A 20263-nucleotide genomic window follows, 5' to 3' on the forward strand; every position below is an offset into this window, starting at 1 on the left:
TCCAGGATAGTAAGGCTAAATTCAAGAGATTAAAATTTCATGGTCCTGAAGAACAGTGTAGCAAATTCCTAAAACAGATTTGGAATAAAAACTTTCTGAATTATCTAATAAAGCTCTTTAGAACTTGATGTTTTACCCTTCTGTCTGGGGCAAGCAGGCTTTCCTGGAGGCTCAGTGGTAAAGAATCCACCCTCCAATGCAGAAGGTTTCCTGGGTTGGGAAGATCCCCTGGAGAAGGAAATGGCAACCCATTCCAGTGTTCTTGCCTGGGAACTCCATGGACAGAGAGGAGCCTGGCGGGTCATAGTCCATGAGGTTGCAAAGAGTCAGACTCAACTTAGCAACTAAACAACAATAACAACAACGGGGACAAGCACAATACCTTAAGAGGCACCTTAACAAATCTAATCAATTAAGTTGCTTAGTGAATGCTCCCCCCTCAATGTACCCTGACATTTCCTTACTGATATGCTTACCTATATTTATAACTTCTCTACTTAGGCCTTTCTGGGCACAGTCTCTAAGAGAACACTCTTACAGAGAAAACCATCACCAAAGCATCTAGTACAAAAAATTGAATAGAGAGAGAAAGAGGGAACATGAAAGTGGGTCCAGGAATGCTCTTAAGTCATTTTTTTTCTAGAGTGAATGTGGAAAATTATGATTAGATGACTCATCATATCATGGACTAAATAGGGATAATTCTGAGAGTTCTTTTCATAAGAATAAATAATGCAATCATGCAAATAATTTTTAAAAATGGATATACTTCTACTGAATTGCTTTTATTTATCTAACCCTAGTGGAAGAAAATACAAACAAAATTTGGCATTTAAGAACAGAGTCTATGAGAGCAGTTTTTTATGATGTCAAGGGTCAATTATTCCACAGATAATACCTCAGGATGAGACCAATTCAAAACTCAATTGATGCTATCCCATTCCACCCGACCCTTACATTTTATGAATTGTTTTCTACAAAAACATACTTACTTTATCAGCATATCATTTAGCATAATTATATAAATAAACACCAATGAAAATGTATGATGAGCCAGTTTAAAAAGTCGTGACTTTGTAAACACTGCCCCTCATTAATTATTATCTTGATTGAAAAAAGAGGTTTTATTCTTCTTGTATATGACATTTAAAGGGTAGATATGTTTAGCTTTTACATTTAAATAAAATAGCTAAGAAAATGGTCATGTTCTGTTTTCTGAATATTGCTTACATTTATTACAAAATACTCAACTTATAATGCATGACACTTCTTTTGTATGAAAAAAAAAAGATTAAATAGAAAGGTAGCAAGGTAGTTCATTTTTAGTTGCTTTATTTGACAGTCACTCACTCTTACCAAAAAAGAAATACTGATGAAAGTTTATGGAAAACCCTAAAGGAATTGAACTTAGAGGACTCAGTTCAGTAGATTTAGTAAAAGCAAACTGTTAATTTACCAAAGGAGTTATCTAAATTCAATACTCTGCCATCAAACAGAGGATAAAACAAAGACAAAAACAATTTAGACAGGTTGCGGGGAAATCCTTAGTACCCCTATGTATTCAGACTTTGGAGAGGCCTTTTTATGAAGTAAAAACTGCCATTTTATCTCTGAAAGTGTGCACTTTAAAATAATACAAATAAATATTATAAAAATAATAAAAATAATATAAAATAATCTCTTATTATAAACTATTATGGGTCAATTGCAAAGTGACTATATATGACAAGCCATTTTCTTTTTAAGCAAGTATGCAATCTCCCAAGTTACTAGAGCTGATTTAGACTAACAGTAAAATTTTAAAATAAAACATTGCCGGGCTGTAAAAAAATAGGATCATGAATATTTTTCATTGGACTCAATAAAGAAATATTTATATCTTAGCTAATCTTAGGTCTTCATATCATGTATAGTAGTATTTTAGTCACATTATTCATCAATTTAACAACCTATGTAGACTTCATTATCATTGCATTTATCAAGATGGAGATTGATTTTAGAAAGGTTTTATTCATCCTGTTACTCTTTGCTTTCCTCTCATACCATCCATCAGTCTCCTCTTCTTGCTACACACACATTTGCAAATTGTAATTTCTCCATTAAAAATAAAAGATGCCAGAGGAATAGAGGAAGAAACAGCAAGCACTTTGCTTAATACTCAACTATTTAACACAAAGACAAAATCTGGTTTCAGTTTCCTTGGACTAGAAAGCAATTCATTGAACAATCTCAATCGGTTACGAAGGAGTTTAATGAAATTATGACCAGGTACTTAAACATAAATGGTAGGTTTTAGATATATACACTCTAATCAAAGTGAATAAAATAATTGAAAGCTATTGTATGTTATAGGTCTTTTAATTCTGTTATTAGCCTGAGAACCACAAAATCCACCTGAATTCTTGTTACAGAGTCAGTAATCATAACAAGCATATATAGGACAATCAACCTGGCCAGCTCCACTGGAGCGGCTAAAGTTTTATCACCAGTTCTGCATGACACCAGCATTATTTATGCACTTAACTTTTATTCTTTAAAGGATTTAAGAATTATCTACACTTCAAATTCAGACTCATCCAAAGTAATAATATTCATGCAACCAAAACTGTGATATTATAATTACATTTTTTCTAATGTGATACACTACTGCTGTCCTCCACTTTTCAAAAGTTCACTTCTTTCCACTTTACTTTCATGAAAGACCTGTACTTGTACCTGTTTTGACTAAATGAAGGAAATCCAAAAAGGCTTTTCACTTGTACAAAAAAAAAGGTGAGATGTGAAAACATCATTCTGTGTTTGGTTTAGAGTGAACTGTTATAGAGGCAGTGCTCAGTCAGAGCAGAGATAGTGGGACCCCCAAGCTCCTTTCCCAGACCCACCAGCATCTCAGCGTCTGGTCACCATACTCTGACCTGTGTCTCTGGGCATCTGTGCTTTATCTGATTTATTTTGTGCATCTGTTAGCAAGATGTGTCCAGAGGTAACTGGTTCTTCCTTTTATATGCCATTTGGACTTGCAAAAGTTTTCATAGAAACACTCTACTTCCAGATAGCATGGGAAACCTGTATTGCATTAAAATAACAACCCCTAAAATGATCTCACATACCACCCATGTTACAAGGAAACACAGTGAAATAATTAAACCAAATAATTTTCAATCTAATTTCTTTTTCATAGAAAAAAATACTGATAACATACACTAGCAACAAACTTAAAAATACAAATTAATGTTCAACTTAATGTCACACTGACTACCTATGCACTATATGTAATCTAAAATTTAAAACAGTTGAACAGGGTCAGCTGAGTTGATATATTGAACCTGAAATGCTCATTGACTCAGTCTCATAGTGGGAAATAATGACTTTGGGGGAATTGTAATTTATACCAAATGGAAGTGTGTATACAAAGTATGTATATATACAAAGGACAGGCTGATTGAAGGTTTCACTCATCTCCTATCTTACTGAGTATAGCCTCTGTGGTTTCCAAGGTTGATAAAAATTAAAGGTGACCTTTTACTCCCTGAGGGAGTGATTTCAACGAATGCGGGAAAAGAAAAGAGCAAAACTGTGGTTCAATATGACAACTCTACTACTTGTGTTCTAGAGAAATATCATTTTATTCTGAGTTCTTGATCTTAATTTGATCCTTCCTCTCTACTAAATTAATGCATTCCATTTCTTCTACCAGAAAGTTTCAAATCATCTGTCTATGCATCTAAAGAGTGTTGAGAAAGGCAGAGCTCATTAGGCGTGATTGTTCCTAAAGGCAAACAGATCATCCTCAGAACTCGGGGAGCTAAGAGAACAAATGAGTTTCATAATGATTTAATTATATTAAAATATCACTATTTCCATGACTATTATCCAGGCTTTGCCTATTAATATAAAACTCTGTAATGCTCCTAGATATTCATTTTATTTTTCCATGAGAACTGGGAATGAGCTCTTCCTAGCACTTAATTTCTTTTTGAAAGTGAAACATTCTCTTAATAAAATTCATGACATTGTAATAACAAGTGATAGAAAAGAAATCATGGATTCTAACCACTTTGTCCTCCTTTGGGAAAGCATCCAAGGAAGCGGAGTGAAGGGAGAGAGAAAAGAAGAGAAAAATGAAAATAAGGCACATATTAATAACCAGATTTTAAGAAAACAATCATATGCAACTTTAAAGTATAAAAATACAGGTACTTTGAAAAGTAAATGTTTATTCTTACCAAAAAATAGTCACTATTCAAACTTTCATTCCAAATGCACATATAATCATCTTGCTATATTGTAGGTACAAAAGTTGGACACTACAATTTCAGAAATTTTTAGAACTTGGATTATTAAATCTATATTTAAGACATTCTTTAGAAAGAAAAAAAAATGCTACCATATTTGGTTTACCTATTATTGAGAAGATTATACTAAAATGCATAAAATTTAAGTGAATAATTGTATCAAATTGTCCTTAAAATATTTATAGTTATGAATTGGAAAAATGTAAGAAAGGGAAGTGTCTGTAATAAATAAAAAGAGAAAGGAACTATATTATTTCAGCCATAAATTATCCCACAAGGTTGATTTATTTGTAATATTCATTTCAACATTTACAATGTCACAGGAAAAACCAACTTTATACAATTTTTGTCTTTTGCCCAAGATTAAAAATTGTAAGTTGTGTTTTCTTTTATTTATTTTTTTAGTTTTAACTTTTCCCAAGATTGAATGGGTATAGTAAAGATAGATGAACTTCACTAGGCCTGGGTGTCTGTTTGAAAGCATAAGTGCCCCTTAGTTCAATCTCCTTTAAACACATCTCCTGTTTAAAACATGAGTTTGACTCTATGTTACTGGCTTGCTTCAAACCTATAATGTGAATTTAAAAGCATCCCACACTATGCACACGCAGCCAGAATTAACACTTAACCCCTTTGCACTGTATTGCTCAGGGCCAACACTTTTCAGAGTGAGTTGTTAAGTATTTTGAATATCATCACAGGTTTTATTTGTGAGATTTTATTCCAAAATAGTGTTTTCAAGAACTAAAGAAGGGAAATTAAACAAATAGACCCGGTGCACTTTTTTATGTGCCAAACAAGATCTCAATCCACAGTTGCTCTAGAAAGTCTATAAGGTAGCACATGAAGATTAACTAAAACACGTAAGTTTTAGAAGGAAAAAAAATTATTATGTGGTCAAAAAAATGGAACCTAAAGAAAAATTAAATGTGCATAGATTAGAACTGTTTTAATTCTCATAACAACCATATATAGTAATTATTACCATACAATTTCATACATAAAGAAGCTGTTTTTCAGAGAAGTTAAAGATACAAAGATAATAGTAGGCTCATCTTAAGTATAATAATGCGTCTATTTTACTGAATGTCTTAATTCCCCTGAGAGAGATTTTAGAATAATACCCTACTTACAGCTCAAATACACTACTAAAAAACAATGTTGAGTGGTAACTTCAGTTTAATTCTAACTGTGATTTTTCCAAATTAGGGAGACAAAAGTGCAAGACTCCATGAAAAAACAAACAAACAATATTTTGACACACTCTTTAAATATCCAAATAATTTTCATGAGATAAACTTAGTACTAAATTTCTTAGACATGATAGTAAATGAAGGGATTCTCACAGAGGCTAATTATCACTTCATAAATGATTATATTGGGTTAAATTAATGCCACACAAACTCTACAGATTTTATCTTCATTCAATCTGAAACATGTTGCAGAAACTAAAGGTAGGTTGTTGGGTTTCATTGCTTTGTACAAGGAGAACTGACCACAACACCTTTCAAGAATTTCTTAATTCCTGACACTAAATATAAATCTCCGACCTTCTTCAGAAAACAAATGTGCTCCCACAAGTAACCTGTTGGTTCTGAGTGGCAATTGTTTGTGAGGTGCATGCATACAAAGAGCATCTTTTATGAATTCTTTGCATCACTCGTCCCCTGCGCCGAGCAGGCGCGGGTGGGGCGCACCCGCCTGCGCTCAGGGATGCTGGAGGCTCGCGGCCACCGTACTCACGTTGTTGGACCGCAGAGACACGCGGCCCCCGCAGCGCGCGCAGAATTTGGTGCGGCAGTAGGAACACAGGTGGCCACAGCCGTCCGCGAATTTGGTCTTGTGGCAAATCCCGCAGGTCGGGGCATCATCCTTGTGCTCTCCCTGATAACGTCGCGCTTCCTCCCCGATTTTCCTCACTTGTTCTTTATAGCTTTCAAACTGTTGATGCAATCTCCTGGACAGAAGAGAAAATGGCCACACTCAGTAGACGAATGAGCTGGAAAAACAACAACCACCGCTTTTTCCTAACAGAGGAGGCATCTAGTTACTTGAACTAAAGCAAAACATATAGAGCCACTTTCCTCAATAATGGGCTTCCCTTGTGGCTCAGCTGGTAAAGAACCCGCCTGCAATGCGTGAGACCTGGGTTCGATCCCTGGGTTGGGAAGATCCCCTGGAGAAGGGAATGGCTACCCACTCCGGTATTCTGGCCTGGAGAATTCCACGGACTGTATACTCCATGGGGTCGCAAAGAGTTGGACACAACTGAGCGTCTTTCAATTTCCACTTCCCCTCTAACCTATCAGAGGTAAGAAAAGTATTAGCTTGTATTTATTCCCTCAAGTGTTGCCTAGTCTTAATAGCACTGAACCATATGTAAGTTGACTCTAAATAATCACTATTTTCCCCAACAGTGGAATTCTTGTATCCACTCATTGCGTCTGCTTTGACAGGCAGTTTTCAAAGTATTTTACTGGGACTCAACACTTAACAACAACAAGTATGTGTGTATACAACTGAGGCAAAATTATACAATGTTCTTAGACCAACTCTACAGAATTTGCTTTGGTATTTTGTCTTACTCTGTTTGAAGTCTAATAGTGATTTGTGTTGTTGTTGTTGGTTAGTTGCTAAGTTGTGTCTGACTCTTTTGTAACCCATGGACTGTGGCCCACCAGATCCTCTGTCCTTGAGATTTCCCAGGCAATAATACTGAAGTGGGTTGCCTTTTCCTTCTCTAGGGGCTTTTCACCACCCAGGGATCAAACCCGCGTCTCCTGCATTCTTTACCACTGAGTCACCTGGGTATCCCAAATACTGATTACTATTTGTAAGAAGTTTGTCACAGTAAATTGAGTTCATGAAGTGTAATGCATGCTTGGGAGTTGACTATTTTAAACTACATGGCTAGGCAAGCTGTCTTCACTTCCATTCCTGGAGACTTGTTTGGCATCAAACATTTCACACAGTACACAGAATATAACATTTATCTTCAGAGATATATATATATATAAAATACATATACAATTATATTAATATAATATATATGTTTAATATATATATAATATTTATATATATATATACATGTATGCTGCTGTTGCTGCTGCTAAGTCACATCAGTCGTGTCTGACTATATATATATATAAAATAGTTGAGCTTGCTTAGATCTGCTGCATCAGCTTACAAGTTCTAAACCATACCTTGAAAATATTCAGATTTTTACATGCCCCAGTTTTACTGGCTCTCTCCAATCTTTTATGTACGAGGATCCCTATTCCTCTTTATTGATAAGTACTGAAAGTGGTACAACTAAATTTGTTGAGGCAAAGTATTTCCCCCAGATGAAGAACGTTCACACTTAATGTGATCGAGGCCGCATAGCCTTCCCATCAGTCCAAACTCCTCTCTCTCAGACTGCTACAAACAGAAGCGGAACACAGTGACATCCTGTAAATCCCCAGAGGAAGGATGCTTTGTTTAGTAAATGATAGCTGAGAGCATTTCCCAGGCCTAAAAGTCATTGTCTCTTACACCAGAAGAGAAACTCATGGGGAATGTCTAAGTGGATACATCTGTGTATATAAGCTTCTTTCTGGATATGAGTTCTCCATGATCAGAGAAAACACATGCCATTGTTAATTAATGCAGTTTGTGTGATGCTCCACTTCTACGATAACTGGGGCGGGGCGGGGGGTGGGGGGCGGTGGTCTGGGACTCCCGGGAAACTGATTCAAATAAGTTAAGTCTCAGCACTATGTTGGTTGAAATACTAGGATTTTATTATATTTTCCTTTCAACATCAACAACTTTTAAGCAAAACTTTAATGATTAAAATTTCTGAAATCCCTTTCCTGCTTTGCCAATTGACACTTTTTCTACTTATTTTCCATAATTAAAGTAACCATAGTTGCACTAGCACATAAAGTAGTTTAGAATCTGAAACATTCCTAGTTTAGAAGCCAGCAAATTTCAGCTCAGGGAAGGATATTATGATACTTGGTTTAATGAATATAAGAATATCTGATCAATATATTGAAGAGCAATTTGACCATTCTACAATGCTAATCAGACAAAGAGTGCATGCATAAATATTTATTGTGAGAACCACCAAATCATAAATATATATAATGCAAAGGAGAAAGCTAGGCTAGGAAAAAGCTCCTCTATGAATGTATGATACAGAATATGATTTAGTTTGGGTGTTGGCAAATTTTATGGTCTAAGTCCAGTTTATAAATATTTTAAGATTTTGTGAGCCAGGAAATTTCTGTTGAAAGTACTCAGCTCTACCGTTGTAGCAGGAGAGTGGCACACACAATACGTAAATAGTAAGCATGGCTGTGTTTCAGTTAAACTTTTTTAAAAAATGGTAACCCAGACTTAGCCAGTGCACCAGGTTGTCAAATTCTGACTTAGTGTCTGATTTGTACTAAGGCATAACAGTTTGAAAATCAGATGTTCTGACTTTTAAAATTTCTAACACAGACCCAAAATTGGTTAAGATGCCGGATTAAAAGGATGTGTGCTCATCTCCTCCTGAGAGAGCACCAAAATCGCAACTAGCTTTGAACACCCATCAGCGGGAGAATGCTGCAACCCACCAAAAATGATACCCCACATCCAAAGACAAAGAAGAAGCTGTGACAAGATGGTAGGAAGGGCACAATCACGATAAAACCCCATCTCATACCTGCCAGGTGGGTGACCCATAAACTGGATAATAGTAATATCAACAGTTCTCTCACTGTTGTGCAGGTTCTAAGCCCTGCATCAGGCTTCCCAGCATGGGGATCCAGCACAGGGACTGGGAATCCCCCAGAAATCTGACTTTGAAAGCCAGAGGGATTTCACTTCCATGGGACTGGGGGAAACAGAGACTTCACTCTTGGAGGGCACAAACAAAATATTGCATGGACCAGGACCCAAGGGAAAGGAGCAGTGACCCCACAGGAGACTGAACCAGATCTTGGCAGTTTTGGATGGTCTCCTGCAGAGACGTGGGCCCACAGGGACTTGCCACAGGGACAGGGCATTGGTAGCAGCAGTGCTGGGAGGAGCCCCTTGGCAGGAGCCCCTTGGAAGCCAACACTGATCCATGTAGAGCCTGTAGATTCCAGGGATGGGTTGCCTCAGGCCAAAAGCTATCAGGAAGGGGGCACAGCCCCACCCATCAGAAGACAATCAGATTAAAGTTTTACTGATCCCTGCCCACCAGTTTTTCCCACTGCCAGTCCATCCCATCAGGAAGCTTACACGAGCCTCCTAGCCTCATCCACCAGAGGGCAGACAGAAGATACAAGAAGAACTACAATCGCGCAGCTGCCAGAAAGAAAACCACATCACAGAAAGTTAATCAAAAGGAAAAGGCAGAAGATTATGTCCCAGGTGAAGGGACAAGATAAAACCCCAGGTACATAACTAAAGGAAGTGGAGATAGGAAATCTTCCAGAAAAATAATTCAGAATAATGATAATGAAGATGATCCAGATCTCGGAAAATGAATGGAGAAGATGCAAGAAATGATTTCCAAAGACCTAGAAGAACTAAAGAACAAACAGAGATGAAGAACACACTAGGAGGAATCAATAGCAGGATACCTGGGGCAGAAGAACAGATAAGTGACCTGGAAGGCAGAGTGGTGGAAAATCACTGCTGCAAAACAGAATATATAAGAAAGAATGAAAAAAAAAGAAAAAAGAAAACAGCCTAAGAGACCTCTGGGACAACACCGAATCCACCAACATTCAAATTAGAGGGGTCCCAGAAGGAGAAGAGAGAAAGAAAGGACCTGAGAAAATATTTGAAGAGATAATAGCTGAAAACTTCCCTAATGTGGAAAAGGAAATAGTCAACAAATTCCAGGAAGAGCAGAGAGTCCCAGGCTGGATAAACCCAAGGAGGAACACACAAGGGCACACAGTAATCAAACTGACAAAAATTAAAGATAAATATGATAAATATTAAAAACAACAGGGGAAAAATGACAAGCAACATACAAGGGAACTTCCATAAGGTTATCAGCTATTTCCTCAAAAGAAACTCTACAAGCCAAAACGGAATGGCCTGATATGCTTAACATGATGAAAGGGAAGAACTTACAACCAAAAATACTCTACCCAGCAAGGCTCTCATTCAGATTTGATGGAGAAATCAAAAACTTTACAGACAAAGGTTAGAATTCAATATCATCAAACCAGCTTTACAAGCAAATGCTAAAGGAACTTTTCTAGGCAGGAAACACAAGAGAAAGAAAAGACCTACAATTAATAAACAAAAAAACAGGTAAGAAAATGGTAGTAGAATCATACATATCAGTAATTACCATAAGTATGAAAAATGAAAGTGAAAGTGTTAGTCACTCAGTTGTATCCAACTCTTTTTAATCCCTTGGACTGTAGCCCAACCAGGCTCCTCTGTCCATAGAGTTCTCCAGGCAAAAATACTGGAATGGGTTGCCATTTCATTCTCCAGGGATCGATCCTGGGTCAAGCAGACTCTTTACTGATTGAGCCACCAGGGAAGTTTAAGTATAAATGGATAAAATGCACCAGCCAAAGACATAGACTGGCTGGGTGGATGAAAGCATGTGCAAGTATACACTTCCACTTACCACATCACTCTACTTCACCACCCAAATTATATGCAATTATTTTCTATTGTTAGGTTAATCATGTTTACATTATGGCTTGCAATTGTAAATATCTTTTTGTTGGGGGGGTGGTCTAGCTATTGACTGTGAAAACTGATAAACATCTTTTACTATTGTGATTATGTAACTATTACTCATTTTATTAGCATTGTATCATGATTGGTCAACAGAAAATAATAGAATTCAATATAAGTAAAATTACCATTTAATAGAAAAATGTAATCACTTTTTAAAACACAGATACACATTAGAAATATCTAGGAATTTTTTGAAAAATACAAATGTCAAGGTTTGGTTTTGTTTTTCCCTAAAGTTCCAGATGTGATTCTAATGAGCAGCCATCTTTAAAAACAACTGCATTATATGATGATGTTTTACTTCAATTTAGTGTAACTTTTCCTATTTCATATTCTGTGCTCCCATTTCATTTAGTTTATGTTCCCTAATTTGTCCATCCTTTTTGTTGTTCTTTCACAAGAAGAACAAGTATATTAAGTATAGTAGGAAAACTTGTGTGTGTATAGTATTTATAATATATATATATACTTTAGAAAACATAAACTATTGCTTAGCTAAAAAATTTATGACAGTTTTATATGTTGACTAAATATGAATAGAATGCTAGATTTCTAATTTACACTCACTCAAAACACTGATATAGTTCCATTTATTCTGGCATCTAGTATTATTGCTAAAACTTTAGAAAGCTTATTATTTCAGTGATTCAAAAAATAATTTGAATGAGGCTTGAAACTTCTAATCAAATTCCAAGAAATAAATACTATGTTGTAAAAAACAGGAAATTAGCATGTGATATACTATTGTTAAATATAGTTTTTTTTCAAATTTCACACAACTTTATGCTAGTGTCCATTATTTGTTTTCATACTTTATTCAAGATTTCACATTTTATTTAGCTTCATTGAGCAGCTTCAGCTGCATATAACAAATGCTAATGAATTCTTTTTTCAGTTTTATTATGTTATATATATTTTCTAATTTTCTTTGTTATGGCTTCTGAGATACACCCATTATTTAATATTGGACGTTTCTTTTTAAAGTACCTTTGGTATGAATTTCTTGTTTAAATGCTTTCTTCTCTGCGATCACCCTCTGCATTTTCTCAGCTTTCTAACTGTATTGAGGCTCTGATGGCCAAGTCAGAGATCTCTGGTGGTAAATACCACATCATACTTGTCTTCAAATATCTTTTGATGTTGATATATTGATTTCTAGCATAATTCCACAGTGATAAGAGAACAGACTCTATGATTTCAATACCTTTAGACTACGAAATTTTTGCATCTTGTTTTATGTCCCCATATATATTCTAGTATCTCTTTTTCAATAGTCTATGGGGACTTGAATAGAATCTGTATTCTGCTATTGTATGAAAATTGTATACATTTAATCATGTTGAATTGGTTCATGGTGCTTTTCAGGTCCAATATACCCTACATTTTTGTATATTCATTCTATTAATTTTTGAAAGTTTGATATTGAAACTCCAACTGAAAATCTTACTTAAAAATAATTGTAATTCATAGTGGAACTATATGAAACTTTGTTCTGTATTTTCCAAGTCTCCTGTAAATTATGAAAGTATGTGTTATCATACTTTAATAATTTAAAAAAATTAAAAAATAATTTAAAATATAAGTAAATTAAAAATAATTCAAACACAAAGACCTTTTATCTGTACTATTGGGTCCAATAAAAAATGTATCTGTTTCAAGGAAGCTTTGTGAAATATATTTGTGCAGAGCACTGACCACTGAAATGAAAACTCCTCTACTGCAATTTCATAGCATTTCCTTTGGTCCCTCAAAAACTACTTCATACTATTTCTACCATATATTACTAGTCTTTCTGGACATGATACATGTCTTCTACCAAATGGTAAATGGTTTAGAAATGCACAGTTCAGTCAAATAGTAAAAGCATACATCTTATGAATGGAAATGTCACATATACTTATATGTGTGTATATATATATATTATAATATTTATGTATAATTATATGATAATATATATATTTCATTTTGAGAAAAAAGCAAAACTCACAATTAATAAAGAAGTTTATACTGAAGACTAAATATCCATCAAATACTTACTACCACAAAATGCTATAAATGCTGGATAAAATATTTAAAAGGATAATTTTATGTTTGAATTTATATTTGAGCTTAGGAGATACAATGGAGATCCTCAAATGAGAAACCTGAAATAGGAGCAGTAATTCTGATACAATATAGTTCTGAAACCAATGGCTTCCCTGGAAACAAAGACAGAGGCTCTGTGACCAAGAACTTCAGTTTTAACTTTTGTACATGTAACTGAAAATAGCATAGATGGGTTATTAAGAAGCAAAGACATCACTTTGCTGACAAAGGTCCATATAGTCAAAGCTGTAGCCTTTCCAGTGGTCACAAACAGAAGTGAGAGTTGGACCATAAAGAAGGCTGAGCACTGACAACTTGATGCCTTCGAATTGTGATGCTGGATAAGACTCCTGAGAGTCTCTTGGACAGCAAGGAGATCAAACCAGTTAATCCTAAGGAAATCAACCTTGAATACTCATTGGAAGGACTGATGCTGAAGCTGAAGCTCCAATATTTTGGTCACCTGATGTGAAGAGCCAGGTCATTGAAAAAGACCCTGATGCTGGAAAAGACAGAAAGCAAAAGGAGAAGAGGGTGGCAAAGAATAAGATGGTTTGATAGCATCACTGATTCAATGGCCATGATATTGGGCAAACTCTGGGAGATAGTGAGGGACAGGGAGGCCTGTTGTTCTGCAGTCCATGGGGTCTCAAAAAGTCAGACAGGACTTAGTGACTGAACGACAATGACAAAATAAAATTTTAGTTAGGTGGCCACCAAAAATAATTGAAGTAGAATGTATAATATTCAAACTGGGAGAGGGTAAAACAGGGAATGAGAAAAAAGGCAATACAAGGAAGATAAGAATTGAAACAAACAAACACAACATCCAGAATACAGCATGTGATAGTAGAGACAATTCAGCCTATCAAGAATCAAGAGTCACAGTAATTGTAGACTACAGCATTATTAAAAGTTCATAATATTAGATTTTAAAAATTCAGCTAAATGAGTTCTAGATAAGAAATCCTCAAACTATAAAATAAAAGCACAGAATGTTTTAAATAAAAATATGGAAAAATATAGATAAGACGAAAAGCATTACTTAAGATAGTGTTCATTTCATGTTGTATGTGATAATTCTAAACTTCTCTGCACAAACCATATAAAACCAAAAACTGATAAAACTAATAGGACAGAGAAGTCTACCATCACAGTAGAATATTTTCACACACCTCTGTCTATGTAGTTGACAGATCAAAATAAACAGTGACAGGGGAGGTTTGAACAAGTTTATATGTGTATATGTATACCTGTGTCCAGTAAACTAAATTTGTTTCAACATGTTGAGTGCAGTAAATATATACAAGAAATATATATTTTTTCAAGGAGATATAAAGTTTTTCCAAATCTGGGCCCCAAAAGTAAACGAAAATGTGTTATTTCTTAAGCAGCATAGCAAATGCATGATGTATTCTTTGTTCTTTTTCTTTATGTTCTACATGTGTGTAACATAATACTCCTGTAGGTGTGAAATATTTTATGTTAAGAAGAAGGAAAAATTATTTCTCATGAGGTATCACTGGCTAACAAATGAGTGCTGTTAAAGAATTGAAAAAATGAATGTATTTGAGAGCATTAAAATCTACAAAAGAATTTACCATGTATGGAATATAATTTTCAGAAGAAATGCATATGTTTAACCACATAAAGACTTTTTATGAAGTATACAGTATTATTCCTGTTTTATTGATGAGGAAACTAATTTTGCTTTTATTTTCTGCCTGAATATATCTTTCTAAATCTGCATGCTTTAGTAAAAGAATTAAAATAGAACATTCTCTAACACCATATAAAAAAATAAACTCAAAATGGTTTAGTGATTTAAGACCAGATACTATAAAAATCAGAGGAAAACCTAGGTAGACACTCTTTGATATAAATCAAAGCAGTATTTTTTCTTTGATCCATCTCCCAAAGTAAAGGAAATAAAAGCAAAAAGAAGCAAATGAGATCTAATGAAACTTAAAAGCTTCTGCATGACAAAGGAAACCTTGAATAAAATGAAAAGACAACCTACTGAATGGGAGAAAATATTCCTAAATGATATAACTGTTAAAGGGTTAATATCCAATATATATAAACAGCTCACAGAACTCAACATCAAATAAATAACCAACCCAATTAAAGAATGGGCAGAAGAACTGAATAGACATTTTTCCAAAGCAGACATTCAGGTGACTAACAGGCACATGGAAAGATGCTCAACATGGCTAACCATCAGGGAAATGTAAGTCAAACCACAGTGAGATATCATCTCATATCTGTCAGAATGGCGACTATCAGAAAGGACACAGATAAAAAATACTGGCAAGGATGTGGAGAAAAGGGAACCCTTGTACACTTTTTGTGGGAATGTAAATTGGTGCAGCCACTGTGGAAAACAGTATGGAAGTTTCTTAAAAAAAATAAATAAATAAAAATAGAGCCACCCATGGTCTGCCAATCCCACTTCTGGGCATATATCTGAAAAAAAAACCAAAAACTAATTTTAAAAGACAAAACAGTGTGGAGATTTCTTAAAAAACTGGAAATAGAACTGCCATATGACCCAGGAATCCCACTTCTGGGCATACACACTGAGGAAACCAGATCTGAAAGAGACACGTGCACCCCAATGTTCATCGCAGCACTGTTTATAATAGCCAGGACATGGAAGCAACCTAGATGCCCATCAGCAGACGAATGGATAAGGAAGCTGTGATACATATACACCATGGAATATTACTCAGCCATTAAAAAGAATTCATTTGAATCAGTTCTAATGAGATGGATGAAACTGGAGCCCATTATACAGAGTGAAGTAAGCCAGAAAGATAAAGAACATTACAGCATACTAACACATATATATGGAATTTAGAAAGAAGGTAATGATAACCCTATATGCAAAACAGAAAAAGAGACACAGATGTACAGAACAGACTTTTGGACTCTGTGGGAGAAGGCGAGGGTGGGATGTTTCAAGAGAACAGCATCGAAACATGTATATTATCAAGGGTGAAACAGATCACCAGCCCAAGTTGGATGCATTAGACAAGTACTCGGGCCTGGTGCATTGGGAAGACCCAGAGGGATCGGGTAGAGAGGGAGGTGGGAGGGGGGATCGGGATGGGGAATACATATAAATCCATGGCTAATTCAAGTCAATGTATGACAAAAACCACTACAATATTGTAAAGTAATTAGCCTCCAACTAATAAAAATAAATGGAAAAAAAAAAAAAAAACCAGAGGAGTGAAAAGGAAAAAAAATAAATAAAAGATACATGCACCCTGATGTTCATAACAGTGCTATTTACAATAGTCAAGACACAAAAGCAACCTACATATCCATCATCAGAGGACTAAAGATGGGGTATATATATATATATTTATATAATGGAATATTACTCAGTCATAAAAAGAATGAAAAGTCACCATTTTCAGCAACATGGATGGATCTGGAGGATATTATGCTAAGTGAAATATGTCTCTCAGGAGATTTGTTGGCAGTCCAGAGGTTAAGACTTGACGCTTTCATAGCCAGGGCCCCAGTTCAATCCCTGATCAGGGATCCAAGGTCTTGTAAGCCAAGTGGTGGGACCAAAAATTAAAAATAAAAACTCAGATAAAAACAAGTATTGTATTATTATCACTTATATGTAGAATCTAAGCAATACATCAATCTAGTGAACATGACATAAAAGAATCAGACTCACAGACATAGAGAAAAAGCGAGCATTTACCAGTTTAGGGGGGTGGTATGGGGAAGGGGAGTGGGAGGTACAAACTATTGGGTGTAAGATGGACCACAAGCATGTATTGTACCATGTGGGGAATATAGCCTATATTGTAATATCTGTAAATGGAGTGTAAACTTTAAAATTGTATAAAAATAAAAAAATAAAAGTAAATAACATGAATAATGATATACTTCAGATTTTATATCGCGCTTACACAGAACATGAGAATGAATGCGATGCAACTTGCAAAGGAAAGCATTTCTGGCCTCAGCAAAGTGTTCACTGGGAGTGAATGTCCACTTTCGATCATTACTAATTGAAAGTGCATGAACAAAGCTGACTATGGAAAAGCAAAAGCTATGCTGCTAGGCTCAGCTGCAGCGTTTTGACAGAGTCTATACGCCTGTTCAATTATGCTCCCACTCATTTCTCAGCTCCTCTATTGTATTTGTTCCCCAAACTGACTTCAAGTGACTGTGTCCTGTAAAATTCAAAATGCTATTTTTGTGACTTGGGAATTCAGCGCTGGCCTCCTAAGTGCTGGCGAGGCTTTGGGGGACCCCACCATCTAAGTCACAGTAGCACCAGGAGACAGCACTGAGTTTCCAAGAGGCCCAGAGGCCACAGCAAAGGGTCGGGTCGGCAAGATGAGGCTTCTTAACTGGGGTCTGAGGGTGAGGTCTCTGGGTTCATACTCTCTCCACGGGATGCCCTAAAGGGGCATTCCCTTCCAGTCTTGCCAAAAGTGAGGAAACTTTCAGCCCAAAGAGCAATTTCTAAGGACAAGAGCCAGCAGGGAACAGAGATCTTCTCCCAGAAGGATGCACCCCCGTGCCTCACCCCACAAGCATCACGCCAGCGCCTACCAGGGCTCACAGCCTCCTGGATGCCACATCTTGGTGGCAAGAATGCATCTGAACCCTCTTCTCACGTGCATTTAAAGTTCCTTCTTGGTTTCAGCAATAGGCCCTGTTTATACAACTGGTTTGTACACCATCACAGAGAGCAGAACCAAAGCAGGAAGTTCCCGCTGTTTCTCAGCACAGAACTCAGGCCACATCTTCACGTCCGTTTCTTCCGGGGCTTCTTCCTCTACTTACAGATAGGACTCCCTTATTGTGCCCTGAAAGAAAAAGCCCAACCCAAGTCCTCATCATCCTCTCCAAGTTGTTTCCTAGAGGACTCCTTGTTTTAATCAGTAGAAATTATAACAGGAAAGCAGGCGGGGAGAGGTTGCAAAGAGTCGGACATGACTGAGCGGCTGAACTGAACCGAGGAGGGGACAGACAGAAGCAGCCTTCACAATTTCGACTTCTTTGAAATCTCCTTATTCCAAATGCTCTAGGAAACTCTCTCTCACAAGCCAACCTCAATGCCCTTCTCTTCCCCCCACCATCACTCACACCACTCACTGTCAAGATGCTGTCCTCATATGCTGCTAGAGTCAGGATACAGGGAGTGAAACTGTAAACAGTCTATTTATTTTTTGTATCTAACGTTTTAATGCTTTAATCCATATCAAATATGTGACAGTATTCCATTATGAATAATACATGGGAATTCATATTTGATTATATGGTATTTCAGTAAAGGCAGGAACATAAATGTAGAATCTTTTGTGAAATTTATTTGTACTTTTCACTTTTAAAATTAACACAGTATTCTTACTGATTAGCAAGACTGACAAAATATGTGATCCCAGATCTCTGATTTAAATTTTCTATGAAGGAAACAGAGCGTATTCTAAAATATGCAATGCTATCAGAAGAAAAGCATTGATAGAAACCTTGGCTTTCTCCCTGGATGTAATTTTTTCATTGATTCACTATGTCATAATCATTGCATTATTTTATTATCTCTGCACTCAATTCAAGAAACTCCAAGATTTCATTTATAAGCAAACTGTTTGGATGAGTAACGACATATATTTGAAGGAAATAATGATGAATGCCTAAAAAACTAAATATTCTTTGTGCATCTAAAATATAAATATCATCCTATAATGCAAAATAAATTATTTAAACAGGAAGTTATTAATAACACCCTTACCAGTTAATGCATATATCCCGATCCCTTACCATAAATAACTCGAGATGCTGATGGTGATGGTGGGATGAAGAGGGACCTTTGTAGTCAGCAAAGTGCCTAATTTACTTCTTTTGTTCCTTCCTCCAACCCCAAAGTCATCAGAAGCTAGAAGACCACAATCCCTCCTTCCTTCCTGGCTTTGCCTTGCAAAGTCTAGGCTAGATTTTCCTGGAGTACAAAGGGATGGGAACCAGGGCTTTGAAGTTTCAAAAACCAAGGTTACGGGTCCTGAGGAAAGGTGTGAGCAATTTGCATGCAGCTCCGGAGATGGAGAACCGTTTTGAAACATACGTGAGGCAGGAAGGCAGGGGGACTGAGAACAGCATGCATGGTCTTTGCTTCCTTCCAAACCTTGGCACAGAACACATACCACAGGGCATCTGCAAGGACCCAGGCAAGTTGTGGCAGGGCAGATACAGTCAGGAGAGTTCTTCTGAGAATGGGTTCAGTGCCTCCAGAAACCTGGGGGATGTCCAGGAGGGAGCCCCAGTAGTGACTGAAATTAATCATCTGCTAGTCTGCTATGCTGAAGGCTTGCTTCAGAAATTTTTGACAGCAAACTCACATGAATCTCAACTCTGAAGAGCACTCCTTGTGCTTTACTCCAAAGAATGTCCCTTGCACTTAGGAAGTAAGTCATATGTAAACGTAAATTAGCAGTTTATGGCAACATATACCAAGTACAAAGAATGCAAATAACTCGCTCAGTAGAGAGTAATAATTCTGGGTGAGATGATCAGGGAGATCTATTTGGCTTAGCTGGTCAAAATATTTTCTTAGATGATTTAGAACTTGGACTATTCTCTAAAATAATAAAAATCTGGCTCATGGTGGAGTTAATAGAATTACTTACACAAAGAAATAGGAAAGCATGCTGAGATAATAATAAAATAATTATGAATGTTCCCAAATAACTCAGAAATGGAGTTTAAATCAAATCACCTTTTAGATTCTTTGTGTATCAGCAAATAAGCATGCAGGTGTGTGTGTTCCAGTAAATGACAATCCTAATCACCCTACACAACCGACCATGAAGTCAAAACACAGGTGCAGCTAAGAATGGTTTCCTGACCCCAAAACACAATTATCCACTTTTTCATGAAACTGTCTCTTTGATTCTACTCTGTGACAGAGGGCCAGTAAACTTGCAGTACATTTCAGTGGGGACTGACTTTTTCTTTTAAATGATGCTTGGAAGTAATGGTCCCTGTGTGAGAGTTGATTTGAAAATATTGAAAATAACAAACATCACAGTCTTTTAAGCAAAAAGGTTAGGTAATAGAATTTGGTGCTACAAAATTGTTGAAAGGGGGAAAGAAGTGGTTCTTGGCCTGATCTCCAAGGA

At 36.3% G+C, this 20263-nt stretch overlaps 1 protein-coding gene across 28 annotated transcripts in view; it reads right to left on the bottom strand.

The window, feature by feature from the left end:
- The window catches only part of RIMS1 (regulating synaptic membrane exocytosis 1), a 582755-nt gene that overhangs the window by 327526 nt on the left and 234966 nt on the right, over positions 1-20263 (bottom strand). For all 28 annotated transcript variants that reach the window (XM_043439256.1, XM_043439244.1, XM_043439243.1 and 25 more), the window contains exons 3-4: positions 6039-6252; positions 4055-4066 (exon numbers count right to left, since the gene is read on the bottom strand). In XM_043439256.1, the coding sequence (XP_043295191.1) occupies positions 4055-4066; positions 6039-6252 (226 nt within the window). The remainder of the gene's footprint in view (positions 1-4054; positions 4067-6038; positions 6253-20263) is intronic.

This window comes from Cervus canadensis, chromosome 20, assembly GCF_019320065.1.
Source record: "Cervus canadensis isolate Bull #8, Minnesota chromosome 20, ASM1932006v1, whole genome shotgun sequence".
NCBI lineage: Eukaryota > Metazoa > Chordata > Mammalia > Artiodactyla > Cervidae > Cervus > Cervus canadensis.